The sequence below is a fragment of the Chlorocebus sabaeus genome, chromosome 17 (assembly GCF_047675955.1).
Source record: "Chlorocebus sabaeus isolate Y175 chromosome 17, mChlSab1.0.hap1, whole genome shotgun sequence".
NCBI classification, from domain to species: Eukaryota; Metazoa; Chordata; class Mammalia; order Primates; family Cercopithecidae; genus Chlorocebus; species Chlorocebus sabaeus.
This window is the reverse complement of record NC_132920.1, coordinates 38,429,209-38,450,671: the sequence shown is the minus strand read 5'-3', so window position 1 is coordinate 38,450,671 and position 21,463 is coordinate 38,429,209. Positions and strand designations below refer to the sequence as shown.

The 21,463-nt window shown below is 39.1% G+C and overlaps 1 protein-coding gene across 6 annotated transcripts in view; it reads left to right on the top strand.

Annotated features, from left to right (window-relative positions):
• Window positions 1-21,463, top strand: part of BTBD9 (BTB domain containing 9) — a 469,792-nt gene that overhangs the window by 336,347 nt on the left and 111,982 nt on the right. For all 6 annotated transcript variants that reach the window (XM_007972737.3, XM_038005643.2, XM_038005644.2 and 3 more), the window contains one exon: window positions 18,936-19,125. In XM_007972737.3, coding sequence (XP_007970928.1) covers window positions 18,936-19,125 — 190 coding nt within the window. The remainder of the gene's footprint in view (window positions 1-18,935; window positions 19,126-21,463) is intronic.

Below are 21,463 nucleotides of genomic sequence, written 5' to 3'. Positions count from 1 at the left end.
CCTTTTGCATATCCTTTGTTCTCTGTTCAATGTGAATGAGGAATATTTCCCAAGCTGTGGTGACATCTCTGATTTGAGTCATGAAATTGTTGTGACCCGACGACCCTTTAAACGGCCCTTTATTTCGTAGTGTGGTACGAAAATAACTCACTTGGCCCAGGCACAATGGCTCAGGCCTGTAATCCCAGTACTTTGGGAGGCTGAGGCAAGAGAAATGCTTGACCTCAGGAGTTTGAGACCAGCCTGGGCAACATGGCAAAATCCTGTCTCTACAAAAAAAAAAAAAAAAAAAAAAAGCCAGGCTTGGTGGGGTGTACCTGTAGTCCCAGCTACTCCAGAGGCTGAGGTGGGAGCATCACCTCATCCTGTGAGAGGTCGAGGCTGCAGTGAGCCGTGATCATGCCACTGTACTGCAGCCTGGGCGACAGAACGAGAGCCGCCTCAAAAAAACAGAAACAAAACAAAACTCTGTTGATTTTAACTAGGAATCCTGCAACAATTTGAACATCGTTTAAGGAAGAAGGAAAAATAAATTCATGTGAAACTTACGATACTACTCACAGAAAAAGATGCCCTTTATATTAAAACTTCTTAATTTTTTTGAGAAATCGTTTTGAAAACTTGAAAAACCAGTTTAAGTGACTATTTGTATGTTTGTTATTCCTTTTCCTGTGTTTGTATAAATCACTTGTATGTTTACAGTGCAGATGTAAAGTCTCTTCCCTGACAAGTTATGTCCGGAGGAAAGAATAAAAAATCACCCGCAGAGATATTGCCTGTTAGTTCAAACACAGAATTGGATGTTTGGGGTATCTTTTTTCTTTATACCTGGAAATGCCTCTGTCCTCAATTTCAAGGCCTCACCTTCAGAGTGAATCCCTCTTTGATACACTGCAGTGGTTATTGCTGCTAACATCTGATGCTTGATTCTTTAAGGCCTTTGAATTGATTTTCTCAGCTAAAACCTCCAGCATTTAAACTACAGGATTGTCAAACTACACATAAGAGAGTAAACCATACAGTTATTTTTGGAATGTGCTTTCATTCAAAGGCCTCAGTGTGAGGAGAGAGAGAAAATTCACTGATCCTGGTGAACTTGTACGTTTGAGATCTACTGTTGCCACATCACCTCACCTCTGTCCCTGGTGATAACCATCTCTGATTTCTCATCTTCTAGAAAGCAGGCCACTTCCTCTGAAGTGTTTAGAGCTATAGCTTCCTAAAATTTGCATGTGTTTGAGGGGCAAGAGGTGGAGGGGAACATAGCTGAAGTTTAGGGAGGTGTTAACCTCTTCTTATCACTGCATAAAATGATCTCAGCATGATTTTTGGAGCCCTTATAATCTTAAGATGTGATTTGGGCAACCTTGGCAATGTAAAAATTGGAGCTAGAACAGGAAAGATCAGAATGCTGAGATTAGTGCTAATTAAACAGACAAAATAGAAAGGAAAAAAAGAAGGAAAAATCAATTAGGGGAAAGGGGCTCCAGTTTTCAAAAGGCATGGCTTGTTTCCTACCCATGGGCTTCACCCACGGGTGTGGAGAGGTGGTCGGGACTGAATCTTCTGGAAGTGTGTTCAGAAGCAGCCTTCTCAGAAGCAGCTGAGGGAAACTTTGGGAAAGGAAAAGCTTAAAAATTATATGCCATATATAACCCATGGTTTTTCTTTGATAATGTGATATGTGATTGAAAAGTGATTTTCTTAACCAGATAGATAAAACTAGGAATTAATGTAACTTAAGTGCCTGTGTTGTAGAATACATTTTTACAGCTTTTTGATAGTTTCCAAGAAAGATGGGCTTGTTCTCTAATTAGCTATTGTTCTTGTACAGCTGTTAAGACAGAACAGCTGTGGATTTTTTTTCCTTTTGAATAATTTGACAGAAGGTTGGATTACAGTTGGGTTAGAAGCTTGCCTGATCAGCAACAAACTCCTGTGTAGGCCTGGGTCTAGGCCACTAGTGTGTTTTCCCCTTTTAAAAAAGGAGTGTCTGTGGGAAGATATCTATGTGGGAGCTTAAGCTAATGGTTATCTTCTTAAACAGGAAATGCTTTGTATCTCTATGAAAATCTTGGCAATAGAGAATCATCTACTCTGAGATTATTAACCATTCGTTTGCAGCATGAACCACTGTGCTGTTAGGAAACAATTTTGTAGTGAAAACAGCCAGGGAAACATTGAATAAAGCCCAACAGAGCACAGTTGTTGAAGATGACAGTACTCTGTAACTGCTAAGTGTTATTTCCTTTTACAAAATCTGCTTCGAGTGGGCTTTTTTCCCCCACCTCTCAAAGGTGATCTCTGGAGACAGTTAAATAACATGTCAGTCTTATCTTTAAATATAGCTGGTACAGGTGGCCCTCAGGTCATGTCCTACTGAAGTAATACTGCCTTTTAAAAAATTTATTACTCCTGAATTAAATTTACTGGCAAGTCGTTGGCCACCCCTGGTGCTATGTAAGAACAGAGAGCAGTAAAATTGTTTTCAGATCACTTTTTCTGCAGTTCCCTGCAGTCTGAATCATTCCAATATTCATACACTTTGCAAAATGTATACACTTTGTTAACATGCAACTTTTGCATTCAGAAGCAGCAAATTAAATTTGTCTGAGCAGAATTGCTATGTGCACAGAGGGGGAAAAGTAATTTCTGTCCAGGCGGTTCCCCTTTGCCTTTTGCTCCTAGCACAGGCTGTTGTAATAGGGATGTAGGTGAAGGATGGCAAAGGAACACCAGAAAGTGACAGACGCAAGACACTGGGTTTTGGCAGCATGGTTTTGTAAACAAAGTGACACAAATTGGGGCAGAAATTCCAGTGGGACAAGGTAGGAAACTGGAAGACTAGAAATACAACAGAAAGCTGAGTCCCATCCAGATGGTGTTTTTAATAAATTTATCAGACGCATATGAAAGATGATAATGAACATTCAAAATGGGGCGTGGCCCAGTCCCTCTGGGAAGAAAAACAGTATGAAACCTTCTGTGTGCTGCATTCAGATATAGAATCACTCTCTAATTTTTCCCAGTGAAAAAGACCACAGAACTTATTCAAACCATTGAGTAATTGTTTAAGGCAGTCCAACTAGGTAGGCTGAGGTTTGTGTTTCTAGAAAGAAAAATTCATAACAAAATTATTCCCTACTGAAATGGAGGATGTGGCCTATGTATATTAGTAAACCAGTGGTGACATTTGGGACAAACATCTGTCACAACTATTGTAAGTGTGACTAAATCAGCCATTTCTCCCCCTTGGGCATAAAAGACCTTTCATAGTCTTTAAGGGTCAGGCGCAGTGGCTGACACCTGTGATCTTAGCACTTTGGGAGGCCGAGGCAGGTGAATCACTTGAGGTCACGAGTTCGACACCAGCCTGGCCAACATGGTGAAACCCCATCTCTACTAAAAATAAAAAAAAAATTAGGCCGGGCGCGGTGGCTCAAGCCTGTAATCCCAGCACTTTGGGAGGCCGAGACGGGTGGATTGCAAGCTCAGGAGATCGAGACCATCCTGGCTAACACGGTGAAAACCCGTCTCTACTAAAAAAATACAAAAAACTAGCCGGGCGCGGTGGCTGGTGTCTGTAGTCCCAGCTACTTGGGAGGCTGAGGCAGGAGAATGGCCTGAACCCGGGAGGCGGAGCTTGCAGTGAGCTGAGATCCGGCCACTGCACTCCAGCCTGGGCGACAGAGCGAGACTCCGTCTCAAAAAAATAAAAAATAAATAAATAAATAAATAAATAAATATAAAAAAAAAATTTAAAAAATTAGCCAGGTGTGGTGGCGTGCATCTGTAGTCCCAGCTACTGGGGAGGCTGAGCAGAAGAATTGCTTGAACCTGGGAGGCGGAGGTTGCAGTGAGTCGAGACCGTGCCACTGCACTCCAGCCCGGGCAACAGAGTGAGATTCTATCTCAAAAACAAACAAAACATACAAAAACAATAACCTTTTATAGTCTTTAAAAGCTACACTGTTATCTACAGTCTTCTCACTTTTGCCCCCCAAAATGTTTTCTCCATCAAAAAATAGTTTAGTCTACCATGAGTGACCAAACTTTCTGCATGTGGGGCAGACTTGTAGGGGAGAAGTTGAGAAACAGAAGATATGGGTAGTGCTTAGATAGCAACTCTTCTACCATGGGCATATTTATTTTCTTTTTAATGTTTAGGTCAAGACCCAGACATTGATCGTATTTTACTTTTCTAAGAAAACTTCCACTGATAAAGCAATTTTTTTCTGCTTTATTCAGTAACTTTTAGATTTTCTTAGCTTTGGTAAGGAACTATGTTAAGCAAGGTTAAGCACCACAACCTTACATAGGCATCGTTTTCTAGCTTTGATTCATTTACTCAGCAAATATTTATTGAGTGCCTACCATGTGCTAGGCATTGTTCCTTGGCAATGGGAATACAGCTGCAGGAAAAGAAACAAGAACAACAACAACAAAACCGTTCCTTCCCTTATGAAACTCACATTCTGAATCTCTGGTTGTCAGGTCAGGTCAGATTGAAGTATTGATTTGGATATTAAGAAGTGGGACAGTGCTAGAATGATTGTCTCGTCTTGGTGATTTACAGAAGGTAAATCCACTGGGCTTGTGCTTTAGGTCCTTTTCTTCTTCCTTCCAGGTGTCAGCATCATTTGGTCATTATACTGTTAATTTGACTTATTAGCAAAAAGTAGGAATCAGAATTAAGAGAAGGCCAGACATGGTAGTTCATGCCTGTAGTCCTAGAACTTTGAGAGGCCAAGGTGGGAGGATTGCTTGAGCCCAGGAGTCTGGGCCACATAGCGAGACCCTGTCTTTATAAACAAACAAACAAAAAAAGAATTAAGAGAGGTGGTATTCTTTTGATGTTGGTTTTTTGGTTTTTGTTTGTTTGTTTGTTTTTTGAGATGGAGCCTTGCTCTGTCGCCCAGGCTGGAGTGCAGTGACATGGTCTCAGCCCACTGCAACTTCTGCCTCCCGGATTCAAGTGAACCTCCTGCCTCAGCCTCCTGAGTAGCTGGGATTACAGGTGCCCACCACCATGCCCAGCTAATTTTTGTATTTTTAGTAGAAAGGGGGTTTCATTATGTTGGCCAGGCTGGTCTTGAACTCTTGACCTCCTGATCCACCCACCTTGGCCTCCCAAAGTGCTGGGATTACAGGTGTGAGCCACCATGCCTGGCCTTTTGGTGTTTTGCCTTATGAATTAGATAGTAGAGTTGATTATCAAATTGCTAGTTGATTTCTAGTAAAAGCTGTTACTTGAAAGGAAATTTAGGACTTGGGGTAGACTTCACTGATATACACATATCCATATGCATATATATCATGGATATATATACATACGTGTGAGTATGTGGAGTGTGTCTGTGTGTGTCTCTGTTGGGCTCCTTTTGTAGATCCATACTTTGACTAATAAACATTAATGAATAATTACGTTGAGATCAAAGTAGAAACAATAGTATGCTATTCACGAGCATGCATGTATATATATTTCCTTCTTTTTTATGCCATAAGACTTTTGTAAGAATTCCTTCTTAAAAAGACAAAATTCTGGTTTTGTTTGTTTGTTTTTGAGACAGGGTCTCACTCCGTTGCCCAGGCGAGGATCAAGTGATCTTCCTGCCTCAGCCTCCTGAGTAGCTGGGACTTCAGGCATGTGCCACCATGTCTTGTATTTTTTGTGGAGATGGGGTCTTCCTTTGTTGCCCAGGCTGGTCTCAAATTCCTGGCCTCAAATAATCCTCCCACCTTGACCTCCCAAAGTGCTGGGATTGTAGATGTAAACCACCATGCCCAGCCACAACATTCTTTAATGTAGCAGCATTTTAGACCACCTCAAAATTCCAGAGGGCCAAAGGATGATATTACTAGATATTACCAACTTAGAAAATACGTTAGAGACAGAAATAATCTGTTTAACAAATTCATTTATAAATGTGTCTGCAGAAAAGGAATTCTGAGTGCTGATCCCAGCCTTTTTTCCCCAAAGAGCTTGAAAGCATATCAGTAATGATTTTGTGATAGTCTGTGATGTTGATGCTCTAATTGAATTAGATTACCTAGAGATAAAATTGTGAAGCGTAAGGCATAGCGTAGGTGGAAACTGACAAACTAACACAGAGTCAACGGAGACAACTGGTGAGACCAAGCTGTCTACAGAGGATATCAGCACTCAGCATAATCATAAAAGGTTTTATACTTTCAGAGGCTTGCCATCTTTCTGGTTTTCATAAAAACAGTGTTAAGATGTGTGAAACTTTTTAAAAACCCATATTCCATATGCGCAAAAGAACATAAATACAATACATGTAAAGTTTGGTGAGCAGGAACACTCGCATACTCACCATGCAGCCTAAGAAACAGAATGTTACCTATACAAAAATAAACTCAAAATGAATTAAAGACTTAAAAGTAAGACCTGAAACAATAAAACTACTAGAAGAAAACATGGGGGAAATGCTTCATGACATCAGTCTGAGCAAGAATTTTTTGGATAAGACGCCAAAAACATAGGCAGCAATAGCAAATATAGATAAATGGGATTACACCAAACTAAAAAGCTTCTGCACAGCAAAGGCAACAGTCAAAGAGTGAATAGACAGTTTACAGAATAGGAGAATCTGTTGCAAAGTATGCATCTGAATAGGGGTTAATATTCAGAATATATAAGGAATATTCTCAATGGCAAAATAAATAAATAATCCAATGGAAATTGGGCAAAAGATCTGAATAGATAGTTCTCTAGAGAAGACATACAAATGGCCAGTGGGTATGTGAAAAAATACTCTGCTTCACTAATAAGGGAAATGCAAATAAAAACCACAGTGATATATTACTTCACCCAAATTAGAATGGATGGTATCAAAGACAAAAAAATAACAAATGCAGGCATGGATGTGGAGAAAGGAGGAACTCTTGTACACTGTTGGTGGTAATGTAAATTAGTACAGCCATTGTGGAAAACAGTATGGAAGTTCCTCAGGAAACTAAAAATAAAACTACCATATGACCCAGCAATCCCACTACTGGTTATATATCTAAAGGAAATGAAATCTATGATAGTGATATCTTCACTCCCATGTTTATTACAGCGTAATTCACAATAGCCAAGACATAGAATCAACCTAAGTGTCCATCAGTGTATGGATGTATAAAGAGAATGTGATATATATATACACACACACAACGGAATATTATTCAGCCATTAAAAGAATGAAATGCATCATTTGCAGCAACATGGAAGAATCTGGAGACAATTAAGTGAAATAAGAAAGCCAGGCACAGGAGGACAAACACTGCGTGATCTCACTCATATGTGAAGTGTAAAGAAGTTGATCTCATAGCTATGACAGTAGAGTAGTGGTTACCAGAGGCTGAGAAGAGTTGGGAGGTAAGGAGAAACTGGTCAACTGTACAGAGTTACAGTTAGAGAGGAGGAATAAGTTCTGGTGTTCTGTTGCACAGTAGGGTGACTGTGGTTAACAGTATTGTACTGTATATTTCAAGATAACTAGAAGAGAGGATTTTGAATGTTTCACTACAAAGAAATGTTAAATGTATGAGATGATATGTTCTGAAGACCCTGATTTGATTTTTACACAGTGTATACATACATTGAACATCATACTGTACCCCATAAATATGTACAATTATGTGTCAGTTTAAAAAGAAAAGAAACTGTACATCATGAAACCTTTGAAGCCCTTTGTGTGTTCCTCCTCCAGTTGCATCCCCACTCTCTTCCTACCTAGAGGTAACGACTAACCTGAATTTTAGTGTCTACTATTCCCTAGCTTTCCCTTCTAATTCATCACATATGTATGTGTCACTAAACAATATAAAAGGAATTGTTTTCTATGTATTTTTCTGTCACTTGTTCTTCTTAACCAGTTTTCTTTGTGAGATTGACGCTTGTTGATACATGTATTAGAAAAACAACAAACACTTACTCTTTTCTTAAATAGTTAACATACACACTTGCAGTCACCAAAATGTGTGTAGGGCAAGTGTTTTCCCCCACATTAAGCAGTTCTCCAGCAGACAACAGCAGGGTGTTCTATAGTTCAATTCAATTATAGCAATAATATAGAATCAACCTAAGTGCCCATCAATAGGCGAATGAATAAAGATGTTACTTATATACACAACAGAATACTATTTGGCCATAATAAAGAATGAAATCCTGTCATTTGCAGCAACATAGATGGAACTGGAGGTCATTATGTTATGTGAAATAAGCCAGGCACAGATAGACAAATATCATATATTGTTACTCATAAGTGAGAGCTTAAAAAGTTGATCTCATGGAGGTAGAGAGTAAAATAATATGCACCAGAGGCTGGGAAGGTTTTGTGTGTTTGGGCTTGGAAGGGTGAAGGGATAAAGGGAGATTGGTTAAAGGGTACAAGCATACAATTAGATAGAAGAAGTAAGTTCTAATGTTTGATAGTAGAGTAGGGTGACTACAGTTAATAACAATGTATTGTGTATTTTAGAATAGCTTCAAGAGAGGACATGAAATGTTCTCAGTACATAGAAACAACAAATACTTGAGGTGAGGGATACTCTGACTTGATCATTGTACATTCTATGCATGTAACAAAATATCACTTGTACCCCACAAATATGTACAAATATTATGTGTCAAGAATATTTTTAATTGCAGACATGTGTTAAGGTCTTTTATATTGGTCAGGAGAAGGGATATATAATTATTAATTTTAGGCATTACTAAATCTGGTATGCTTGCCTAAAATTTAAGAGAAGTAAAAGGATAAAAATGTAATATATATATATAACTTCCAAACCAAATCAGTTGGGATAACTGGTGGGAGAAATGAAATAATCTACCCATTCATTAGAAAACTGGAGCAGAATAGGCAGAAAGGTAAGGGAAACAGCAAAGAAAAAACATGTAAATAGAAAATAAAAGCGAGTTCAAATAAATTAGTAATAACAATTAATGTGAGTCATGTAAATCTGCCAGTTAAAAGACACACTGCCAGTTAAGGACACTGAATCTTTTAAAAATCTGTTATATGTTATTTATAAGAGACCAGAAAAATAGAAAGTGACATGATACTAAGGAAATAGTAGACAATGTAAAGGTGTTATAGTTACTTGACATCAGACAACATAGACTTTAGGGCAAAAACATTATTAAGAATAAAGAACAATAATACATAATGATGAAAGGTTCAAGCTACCAGGAAGATATAATTTCTAAAATGATGTACATGATGATGTGGTCTCAAAATACAAAAAGTAAAAATCAACAGAATTGTAAGGAAAAAATGACAAATCTATAGTGATAGTCATGGCAGGAGATTTTTTTTTTTTTTTTTTTTGAGACGGAGTCTCACTCTGTCACCCAGGCTGGGGTGCAGTGACGCAATTTCAGCTCATTGCAACCTCCACCTCCCAGGTTCAAACGATTCTCCTGCCTCAGCCTCCTGAGTAGCTGGGATTACAGGTGCCCGCCACCATGCCTAGCTAATTGTTGTATTTATAGTAGAGACGGGGTTTCACCATGTTAGCCAGGCAGGCTGCTCTCTAACTCCTGACCTTGTGATCCGCCTACCTTGGCCTACCAAAGTGCTGGGATTACAGGCGTGAGCCACCGCGCCCAGCCGCAGTAGATTTTAACAAACATCTCCCAGTAATCAGTAAGCATATAAATATTTGAATAATACACTTGGGAAGTTTGATCTAATAAGTATATATAGAACCATACATCCCCCAAATTAGAGAACATACATTCTTTTCAGGCACACTGTATAAGACATTAATAAGGGCTGGGCGTGGTGGCTCACGCCTGTAATCCCAGCACTTTGGGAGGCTGAGGCTGGCGGATCACAAGGTCAGGAGATCGAGACCATCCAGGCTAACATGGTGAAACCCCATCTCTACTAAAAATAACAAAAAATTAGCCAGGAGTGGTGGCAGGTGCCTGTAGTCCCAGCTACTCAGGAGGCTGAGGCAGGAGAACAGCGTGAACCCAGGAGGTGGAGGTTGCAGTGAGCCGAGATCGCGCCATTGCACTCCAGCCTGGGCGACAGAGCGAGACTCTGTCTAAAAAAAAAAAAAAAAAGACATTAATAACAATTAGCCACGTACTAGATCACAAAGTAAATCTAAGATTTTACGAAGTCACATCAAACACACCACAGTTTTTTGTCCACATTGCAGTTTAATTAAATATCAGTAACAGAAAGATAACTTGAAAAACGATATTTAGAAAGTTGAAAACATACTTCTGAATAATTCGTGGGTCAAAGGAAAAATGATAAAGGAAATTATAAAATATTTAGAAATGATTAACTTTTAAAATACTATATATCAGACAAACCCAAATTGAGGGACATTCTACACAATACCTCACTGGTACTCTTCAAAACACTAAGTATCAAAACTTAATTATAAAGATAAAACAGGAGTTAGAAGTAAAATATTATATTAGCTTTAAATACATTTTTTAGAAAAGAAAAAGATTAGTGAGTTAAACATTCATTTCAAGTAGTTAGGAAAAAATAGAATAAATCCAAAGGAACAGGAGGAGGAAAATAATAAAGAGAAGAGAGGAATTTAGTAAAATAGGAAAGAAAATAATCAACAAAACCAACAATGGTTCTTTAAGAGCACTAATAAAATAGACAACCCTGTATAGAACTGGACAAAAAAAAGGGCAAGGTATAATAAACAACATTTTGAATGAAAAAGAGCTATACTGTGAAATAATGGATGCCAGTATGTTTGAAAACTTAAACAAAATGAAAAATTTTCCTGAAAGGGCCAAGAATATATGATAATGTAAAAAAAAAAAAAAAAGAGAGAGAAGAAAAAGGAGGGGGAGGAGAGGAGCTAACTAAGATAATTATGGTAATTAAGACAGCATGGTAAAGGCACAAGGCTAGTCAAATCGACCAATGAAACAGAATACAGATCTTTTTTTGTTTTTGTTTTTGTTTTTTTGAGACAGAGTTTTTGAGACAGAGCTTTGTTGCCCAGGCTGGAGCGCAGTGGCGTGATCTCAGCCCACTGCAACCTTACCCTCCCGGGTTCAAGCGATTCTCCTGCCTCAACCTCCCAATAGCTGGGATTACAGGCATGCGCCACCACACGCAGCTATTTTTTTGCATTTTTAGTAGAGATGGGGTTTCACCATGTTTGCCAAGCTGGTCTCAAACTCCTGGCCTCAAGTGCTCCTCCTGCCTCTGCCTCCCAAAGAGCTGGGATTATTACAGGTGTGAACCACCGTATCCAGCCTCAGAATACAAATCTTAAATGGAGATGCAAATATATACAAAAACTTCATTTGTGACTAAAGTAACATAAATTAATGGGGGAAAGGATGGGCTGTTCATTAAATGCTATTGGGGAAATTAGTCATATTTATAAATAAAAGATGAAAATCCCCATCTCACAGCATACTAAAACTAAATTCTGAATAGATTAAAGAACTAAACATAAAAAGAAAAAAATTGAGAACTTTTAGGAGAAAATTAGGAAAATAGCTTTATGAATTTGGTGTAGGAAAGAACTTATAAACAAGAAAGGAAAAGTTTGCCAGGCGTGGTGGCTCATGCCTATAACCCCAGCACTTTGGGAGGCTGAAGCAGGAGGATTGCTTGAGCCCAGGAGTTGAAGACCAGCCTGGGCAACAAAATGGGATCTTGTCTCTATAAAAAATTAAAAACTTAGCCAGGCATGGTGGCACCTGCCTATGGTCCCAGCTACTTGAGAGGCTGAGGCAGGAGGATTGCTTGAGCCTGGGAGTTCAAGGCTGTATTGAACTGTGATTGTACCACTGCACTCCAGCCTGGATGACAGAATGAGACCGTGTCTCAACAACAACAACAATAATCAAATTTTTTTGAAAAGGGAAAAGCACAAGTCATAAAAAGATTAAATGTTTCAACTCAATAAATTGACCTACAAAAGCCTGGCATCCTGAAAATCAATTAAAAAGATAATAGAAAAATAGGCAAAAGATAAAAATAGACAGTTTACAGAAGAGAAATTGAGAATGATTCCAGAGGGAAAAAAATGTTCAACTTCACCTACCAAAAAAGTTAAAAACTAAAATCACATTGAGATCCCATTTCACACTCACTTGTCTGACATTACCAGGAGTTGGTGAGGATGTGGAGCAATTAATTGAGAGTATAAAGGTTTGTTTTTTTTGTTTTGGCACAAAATTTTATTTTATTTTATTTTTATTATACTTTAAGTTCTGGGATACATGTACAGAACATGCAGATTTGTTACACAGGTATACACGTGCCATGGTGGTTTGCTGCACCCATCAGCCTGTCATCTACATTAGGTATTTCTCCTAATGCTATCCCTCCCCTAGACCCTCACCCCCTGACAGGCCCCGGTTTGTGATGTTTCCCTCCCTGTGTCCATGTGTTCTCATTGTTCAACTCCCACTTATGAGTGAGAACATGTGGGGTTTGGTTTTCTGTTCTTGTGTTAGTTTGCTGAGAATGATGGTTTCCAGCTTCATCCATGTCCCTGCAAAGGACATGAACTCATCCTTTTTTATGGCTGCATAGTATTCCATGGTGTATATCTGCCACATTTTCTTTATCCAGTCTATCACTGATGGACATTTGGGTTGGTTCCAAGTCTTTGCTACTGTGAACATATGTGTGCATATATCTATAGTAGAGTGATTTGTAATCCTTTGGGTATATACCCAGTAATGGTATTGCTGGGTCAAATGGTATTTCTGGTTTTAGATGTTTGAGGAATTGCCACACTGTCTTCCACAATGGTTGGACTAATTTACCCTCCCACCAACAGTGTAAAAGTGTTCCTATTTCTCCACATCCTCTCCAGCATCTGTTGTTTCCTGACTTTTTAATGATCATCATTCTAACTGGCATGAGATGGTATCTCATTGTGGTTTTGATTTCCTTTTCTCTAATGGCCAGTGATGATGAGCTTTTATTCATTTGTTTATTGGCCACATACATGTCTTCTTTTGAGAAGTGTCTGTTCATATCTTTTGCCTGCTTTTTGATGGGGTTATTTTTTTCTTGTAAATTTGTTGAAGTTCCTTGTAGATTCTGAATATTAGCCCTTTGTCAGATGGATAGATTGCAAAATTTTTCTCCCATTCTGTAGGTTGCCTGTTCACTCTAATAATAGTTTCTTCTGCTGTGCATAAGCTCTTTAGTTTAATTAGATCCCATTTGTCAATTTTGGCTTTTGTTGCCATTGCTTTTCATATTTTAGTCATGAAGTCTTTTCCCATGCCTATGTCCTGAATGGTACTGCCTAGGTTTTCTTCTAGAGTTTTTATGGTTTTAGGTCTTACATTTAAGACTTTAATCCATCTTGAGTTAATTTTTGTATAAAGTATAAGGAAGGGGTTCAGTTTCAGTTTACTGCATGTGGCTAGCCAGTTTTCCCAACACCATTTATTAAATAGGGAATCCTTTGCTCATTTCTGGTTTTTGTCAGGTTTGTCAAAGATCGGATGGTTGTAGATATGTGGCATTATTTCTGAGGCCTCTGTTCTGTTCCATTGGTCCATATATCTGTTTTGGTACCAGTACTATGCTGTTTTGGTTACTATAGCTTTGTAGTATAGTTTGAAGTCAGGTAGCAATGATGCCTCCAGCTTTGTCCTTTTTGCTTAGGATTGTCTTGGCTATGCAGGCTCTTTTTTGGTTCCATATGAAATTTAAAGTAGGTTTTTCTAATTCTGTGAAGAAATTTAATGGTAGCTTGATAGGGATAGCATTGAATCTATAAATTGCTTTGGGCAGTATGGCCATTTTCACGATACTGATTTTTCCTATCCATGAAAAACAAATGGAATGTTTTTCCATTTGTTTGTGTCCTCTCTTATTTCCTTGAGCAGTGGAGAAATTAACTCAAAATTGCACCACAACATGGAAACTGAACAACTGCTCCTGAATGACTACTGGGTAAATAATGTAATTAAGGCAGAAATAAATAAGTTCTTTGAAAACAATGAGAACAAAGACACAACATACCAGAATCTCTGGAACATAGCTAAAGCAGTGTTTAGAGGGAAGTTTGTAACACTAAATGCCCACAGGAGAAAGCAGGAAAGATCTAAAATCAGCACCCTAACATCACAATTAAAAGTGCTAGAGAAGCAAGAGCAAACAAATTCAAAAACTAGCAGAAGACAAGAAATAACTAAGATGAGAGCAGAACTAAAGGAGAGAGACACACAAAAAACCCTTCAAAAAATCAATGAATCCAGGAGCTGGTTTTCGAAAAGATTAATAAAATAGATAGACCACTAGCCAGACTAATAAAGAAGAAAAGAGAGAAGAATCAAATAGACACAATAAAAAAAAAATGATAAAGGGGATATCACCACTGATCCCACAGAAATACAAACTACCCTCAGACAATACTATAAACACCTCTAAGCAAATAAACTAGAAAACCTAGAAGAAATGGATAAATTCCTGGACACATACACCCTCCCAAGACTAAATCAGGAAGAAGTCGAATCCCTGAATAGACCAATAGCAAATTCTGAAATTGAGGCAGTAATTAATAGCCTACCAACCAAAAAACAAAAAAAAAGCCCAGGACCAAAAGAATTCACAGCCAAATTCTACCAGAGATACAAAGAGGAGCTGGTACCATTCCTTCTGAAACTATTCCAAACAATAGAAAAAGAGGGACTCCTCTGTAACTCATTTTATGAGGCCAGCATCATCCTGATACCAAAACCTGGCAGAGACACAACAAAAAAAGAAAATTTCAACCGGGCGTGGTGGCTCATGCCTATAATTCCAGCACTTTAGGAGGCTGAGGTGGATGGATCACCTGAGGAGTTTGAGACCAACCTGACCAACAAGGTGAAACCCCGTCTCTACTAAAAATACAAAAAAATTAGCCGGGCGTAGTGGCGGGCACCTGTAATCCCAGCTACTTGGGAGGCTGAGGCAGGAGAATTGCTTGAGCCGGGCAGGTGGAGGCTGCAGTGAGCTGAGATCTCGCCACTGCACTCCAGCCTGGGCAACAAGAGCAAAACTTCATCTCAAAAAAAAAAAAAAAAAAGAAAGAAAAAAGTAAATTTCAGGCCAATATTCCTGATGAACATCTACACAAAAATCCTCAATAAAATGCTGGCAAACCAAATCCAGCAGCACATCAAAAAGCTTATCCACCACGATCAAGTCGGCTTCATCCCCGGGATGCAAGGCTGGTTCAACATACGCGAATCAATAAGCGTAATCCATCACAGAAACAGAGCCGATGACAAAACCATATGATTATCTCAGTAGATGCAGAAAAGGCCTTGGATAAAATTCAACACCCCTTCATGCTAAAAGCTCTCGGTAAACTAGGTATTGATGGAACGTATCTCAAAATAATAAGAGCTATTTATGACAAACCCACAGCCAATATCATACTGAATGGGCAAAAGCTGGAAACATTCCCTTTGAAAACCAGCACAAGACAAGGATGCCCTCTTACCACTCATATTCAACATAGTGTTGGAAGTTCTGGCCAGGGCAGTCAGGCAAGAGAAGGAAATAAAGAGTATTCAAATAAGAAGAGAGGAAGTCAAAGTCTAATTGTCTTTATTTGCAGATGACATGACTGTATATTTAGAAAACCTTGTCATCTCAGTCCAAAATCTCCTTAAACTTGTAAGCAACTTCAGCAAAGTCTCAGGATACAAAATCAGTGTGCAAAAATCACAAGCATTCCTATACACCAATAATAGAGAGCCAAATCGTGAATGAACTCCCATTCACAGTTGCTTCAAAGAGAATAAAATACCTAGAAATCCAACTTACAAGGGATGTGAAGGACCTCTTCAAGGAGAGAGTATAAAGTTTTACAACTACTTTGGTGAATAATTTGGCAATATCTAGGCAAGTTGAAGTTAACTCATAGTCATGAGTCTAATTCCACTTCCACATACATAGAAATCTTAAGTATTCCTTTAAGAAACTCTTACCCGGAATATAAGAAGACATCTTTGTAATGGCAAAGAAAACAATGGTAACAATCTAAATGTCCCTCAGCAAGAGAACAGATATATAACTCTTAGAATATTCATACACTGAAATACTTTATGTGCTTGAAACAGATGACCAGATGTACCTGTCCATTGAATGCTCTGTCATCCAGGCTTAATGTTTGTGGTAGACATTAAATGTCGTTCACCAAATACCCCATTTTTTCTCCCTGGAGCTTTTCCCAGGCACACATCAGGGTTGTGCTTTCTAGTCCCCTTTGAAGTTAGGTAAGGCCATGTGACTTGTCTTAGACAATGAAATATGTGCAAAGTGACATGTATTACTTTTGGGGAAGAGTTTTAAGAGCCTGTGCCCAGCTTACTCTCTTCCCACTGTGGCCGTGATTTGGGAAGCACATGTCAATATGAAACCTCTGTCACTGGGATTCCAGAGTGATACAATGAGCAGAGCCTCCTGGCTGATCGTTGTTGAATACATAGGGTGAGTGAAAAAATAAATGTGTGCTGTGTTAAGCCACTGAGAGGGTAGGGGCCTGTAAGTTGCTGCAGCATAACCTGTCTACAGTGTTATGTCTCCACTCAATTTACTGTACATCTTATACCACTTCCTTTCGTTCTCTCTTCGAAATCAAAGAATACTGCCCTTTTTCCAGGAGATAGAAGTACCATAACTTACCTTCTAAATATAGTCCACTTCTGTTTCTTTCCAAAGTCACAGGGAGCTTCTCTCTGAGCTCCTTCTCTGCCAGGAAACTGTCCTTACAGGTAATTTCACCAGTGTTTTTGCTTGTTGCTTTGGAATTAAGCTTCATAATCAAGGAATTCATCACCAGAAAAATTCATCCTCTCTCCCTCCTCTCCCTTCCTTTCTTCTCTGTGGGTGGCTTTACTCAGCTACAGAGAGCAAAGCAATTAGTGAAGGCATATGAGATGAGGGCTTAAGTACAAACATTTCCAACTTTGGAAAATAAATGAGTTGCATAGAAGATATATGTAAAATTACTTTTTTCTTTTCCAGTCTACTTTTAAATTATCTGATGTAAGCCACAAACCTTGAATGTAAGTAGGTTTTGGTTAAATAGCTTAAATGTCTGAAGAAAATTATAGGTTTTTATTTTAAATGCACAGAAAAGGTCCCAGGGGACTTAAAAGGCCCTTACCTTTTATTCTCTTCTCAGTGTTTAGAGAATTTACATCATAGTGAGCATCCATCATTTTGAGGAAGTTCTTGACTTTTATAAATGAGCAGGTTGATGTAGACTTGAGTTATAGAGAGAGAGAGACTCAAAATCAGAACAGCTGGGTTTTTAAGATGCAGCAGTTCATGAACAATGGGAAGAGCATATATGTTGCAATGCACAGAATAGTAGACAAAAAAAGAAATGAATCGTGGCTGAGGGCAACTGTATATTCTGAAATGGGTCTGGTACCAGGTCCTGCATCACTTTCCTATTATGTGAGTTTCAAAATTCTGAATTTAACATGTTTCTTTAAACAGACTTTCAGAATAATAGATAAAATATCTGCAGCTTAGAAACTACTAATAAAACAAATACCTATGTACCTAGCAGCTAGCTTAAGATATAGAATAAAACCAGTATTTATTAGACATAAAATCAATTAAAATGTTTTTGCTTTTTTTATATTTTTTTTGAGGGAGTCTCACTGTGTTATTAAGGCTGTAGTACAGTGGCATGATCTCAGCTCACTGCAATCATTCCCTCCCAGGCCCAAGCAATCCTCCCACCTCAGTAGGCCGAGTTGCTGGGACCTCAGATGTGCACCACCACGCCTGGCTAATTCTTTGTATTTTTGGTAGAAATGGGGTTTCACCACATTGTCCTGGCTAGTCTTGAACTCCTGAACTCAAGCGATCTGCCCTCCTGAGCCTCCCAAAGTGCTGGGATTATAGGCATGAGCCACTGTGCCTGACCCAATTAATATTTAGACCTTTTGGTATGGGGTGGGAGGGGGAACCTTCCAAAACTTCACCTTCCCTCTTCCCAAGCTATTTTTAATTTTCTTTTTTTCTTTTGTTCTTTTGTTTTTTTTGAGACCGAGTCTCACTCTGTTGCCAGGCTGGAGTGCAAGGGCACGATCTCTGCTTACTGCAACCTCTGCCTCCCGGCCGGGTTCAAGTAATTCTCCTGCCTCAGCCTCCTGAGTAGCTGGGACTACAGGCACGTGCTGCCATGCCCAGCTAATTTTTGTATTTTTAGTAGATACGGGGATTCACCATGTTGGCCAGTATGGTCTTGATCTCTTGACCTCGTGATTCGCCTGCCTCGGCCTCCCAAAGTGCTGGGATTACAGGCGTGAGCCACTGCGCCCGACCGCTATTTTTAATTTTCTGTATTAATTTCCTAGATTCCGTTTTTAGTTTTGCATTTATGTATATAGCTCTAAACAAAGTATGTTTTAGTTTTGACTTGGTTGAAAACTTTGTATAAATGAATACATAGCCTGTGTTTTTCTATGCCTTGCTTTTTCTTTTTTTCTTTTTTTGGAGACGAGTCTCGCTCTGTCAACCAGGCTAGAGTGCAGTGATGCGATCTTGGCTTACTGCAACCTCTGCCTCCTAGGTTCAAGCGATTCTCCTGCCGCAGCCTCCCAAGTAGCTGGGACTATAGGCACATGCCACCACGCCTGGCTAATTTTTTTTATTTTAGTAGAGATGGGTTTGCACTATGTTGGCTTGACCTCAAGTGATCTGCCCACCTCAGCCTCCCAAAGTGCTGGGATTACAGGTGCGAGCCACCATGCCCACTGGGCTTAACTTTTTTTTAAAGCTACTTTGCATGGAAAATGTATTAATATCTGAAGATAATCCAAATGTTCTAATTTTTCTTTTATCATTGATTTGAGATAGCAATTAATTAATTTTGTTCTGAGCACACTATCGAGATATATTTGGCTTCTCTTGTCCTGATGCCAAATCTTGTTTTTGGATTCACAGTTCCCATGGAGAACGTTGCAACAATTGCTGATTGTGCCAGCGTGATTGAAGGAGTCAGTCGGAGCCGAAATGCCTTGCTGAATGGGGACACTAAGAATTATGATTGGGATTCTGGCTACACATGTCACCAGCTAGGAAGTGGTGCGATTGTGGTTCAACTAGCACAGCCATACATGATTGGGTCAATACGGTAAGAAGATTCCTCCTCATTCATAAGTTTTAAAGTGGAAGATACACATATAGGTCGTATTTTGGTAAAATGATAATCCTAATAACTTCAGTGAAGACATTCTACTGTTCTTTGCTCTAAATATCAAGAAAGGAGTGGGAGCCGAAGGAAGGGACAACAACAAGATATAGGGTGCTTGTTTGGATTTTCCGCTGGGGCAGTACACTGAAGTTAGACTCATGGAGGAACTAGATAAGAGGCTTCTCCCTGGGTGACTTATGTCCTTTTCCAGTCTCAATTTGTATTGGTTAGAGACTTACAGGATAATGTCAAGGTAGTTATATAGAATGAAAAAATCATTTTCAACTTTAATGAATTACATATGAAACAAACAGATCTGAATTCAAGATCTGGTTCTGAACAATCTTAGTGATCTTCGCGCTTGGGCTTTTTGTTGCTCCTTTTTGTTTTAAGAAGGGAACTTTAACCTTGCCTGCTTTATAGGATTATATAATTTTTAAATGTGAGACTGGTGATATCCCTCAGAGGATATACAGTCATGCATTGCTTAATGGCAGAGATACATTGTAAGCAATGCACTGTCAGCCAATTTTGTCATTGTGGAAACATCACAGAGTGTCCTTACGCAAACCTAGATGGTATATAGCCTACCACACATCTAGACTAGGTGATATGTCCTGTTGCTCCTAGGCTACAAATCTGTACAGCATGTGACTGTCCTGAAGACTGTGGGCAATTCTAACAGAGTGGTAAGTATTTGTGTATCTGAACATGTCTAAACATAGAAAAGGTACAATAAAAATATAATATACAAGATAAAAAATGGTGGCTGGGCATGGTGCCTCATGCCTGTAATCTCAGCACTTTGGGAGGCAGAGGTGGGTGGATCGCTTGAAAGCTCAGGAGTTTGAGACCAGCCTGGGCAACATTACAAGATCTCATCTCAATTTAAAAAAAAAAAAAAAAGAAGATAAAAAATGGTACACCTGTGTAGGGCACTTACCATGAATGGAGCTTGCAGGACAAGAAGTTGCTCTGGGTGAGTCAGTTGGTGAGTGATGGGTGAATGTGAAGGCCTAGGACATTACTGTACTGTAGACTTGAAAACATTGTACACTTAGGCTACTCTGTGTGTGTGTGTGTGTGTGTGTGTGTGTGTGTGTGTGTGTATATATTTTTTAGATGGAGTCTCACTCTTGTCACCCAGGCTGGAGTGCAATGGTGTGATCTTAGCTCACTGCAACCTCTGCCTCCCAGGTTCAAGCCATTCTCTTGCCTCAGCCTCCCAAGTAGCTGGGATTACAGGTGCCTGTCACCACAGCTGGCTAATTTTTGTATTTTTAGTAGAGACGGGGTTTCATCATGTTGGCCAGGCTGATCTCGAACTCCTGACCTCAAGTGATCGGCCTGCCTTGGCCTCCCAAAGTGCTGGGATTACAGGCATGAGCCACGGCGCCCAGCCAACACTGAATTTTTTAAATAAAGTAATAGTGCTATGACATTATGGTGTCACTAGGCGATAAGAATTTTTCAGCTCCATTATATCTTATGAGACAATCATAAATGCAGTTCGTCCTTGACTGAAACATCTCATTATGCAGTGCATGACTATACTTTTAGTTCAAGATTGCCATTGGGTCTTAAGCTGCTTTTTCTTTTCTCTTCTTTTCTTTTTTTTAACATTCTAAGAAGGTCTCTGAAGGGCTAATGAAAACATATAATGTTTAAATATTTATGTATGTGTGTATATGTATATGTATATGTGTATGTATGCGTATATGTATATGTATATCTTAGCCCTCCTGGAGTAAAGGTGTTGGCAAGACATGACTGCCTTTCCTCCATAATGTTCCACCACATTTACTTTGTTGTTTCCTGTTCTCATTTTAAAGTCAGTATATATAAAGAAAGAAATAGCACAAAAAATAAGGTGCTAATATTCTAATAAGCAAAGGTTTATTGATGTTTAGGCTAATAGCCACAGAAGTTGATGCTGCTTGCTGGTTCCCCAGGGCACCCTAAGGAGTTGATGCTAGGTTTCTTGGAGAATTCAGACTGTGGATTCTTCATTAAAATTGTTGACCCTTTTTTATAAAGGGCCACATTACAGGCTTAGTAACATAGGCAACAAATCACAGATAGAGAAGCCTCAAGTTTGTACCACAGGCCAGATCAGCTTACTTTGTGCTTAGGAAGGGAAAGAGACAAGCCATATCAGCTACATGTACAAATAAACTTCCGTCGAATAGCAAATAACACCCCACCTTCCTTTCTCTCATCTGTATGCATTAAGTAAAGTACTCGTAAACCATCTATTTAATAAGCTACTCTAGAATTT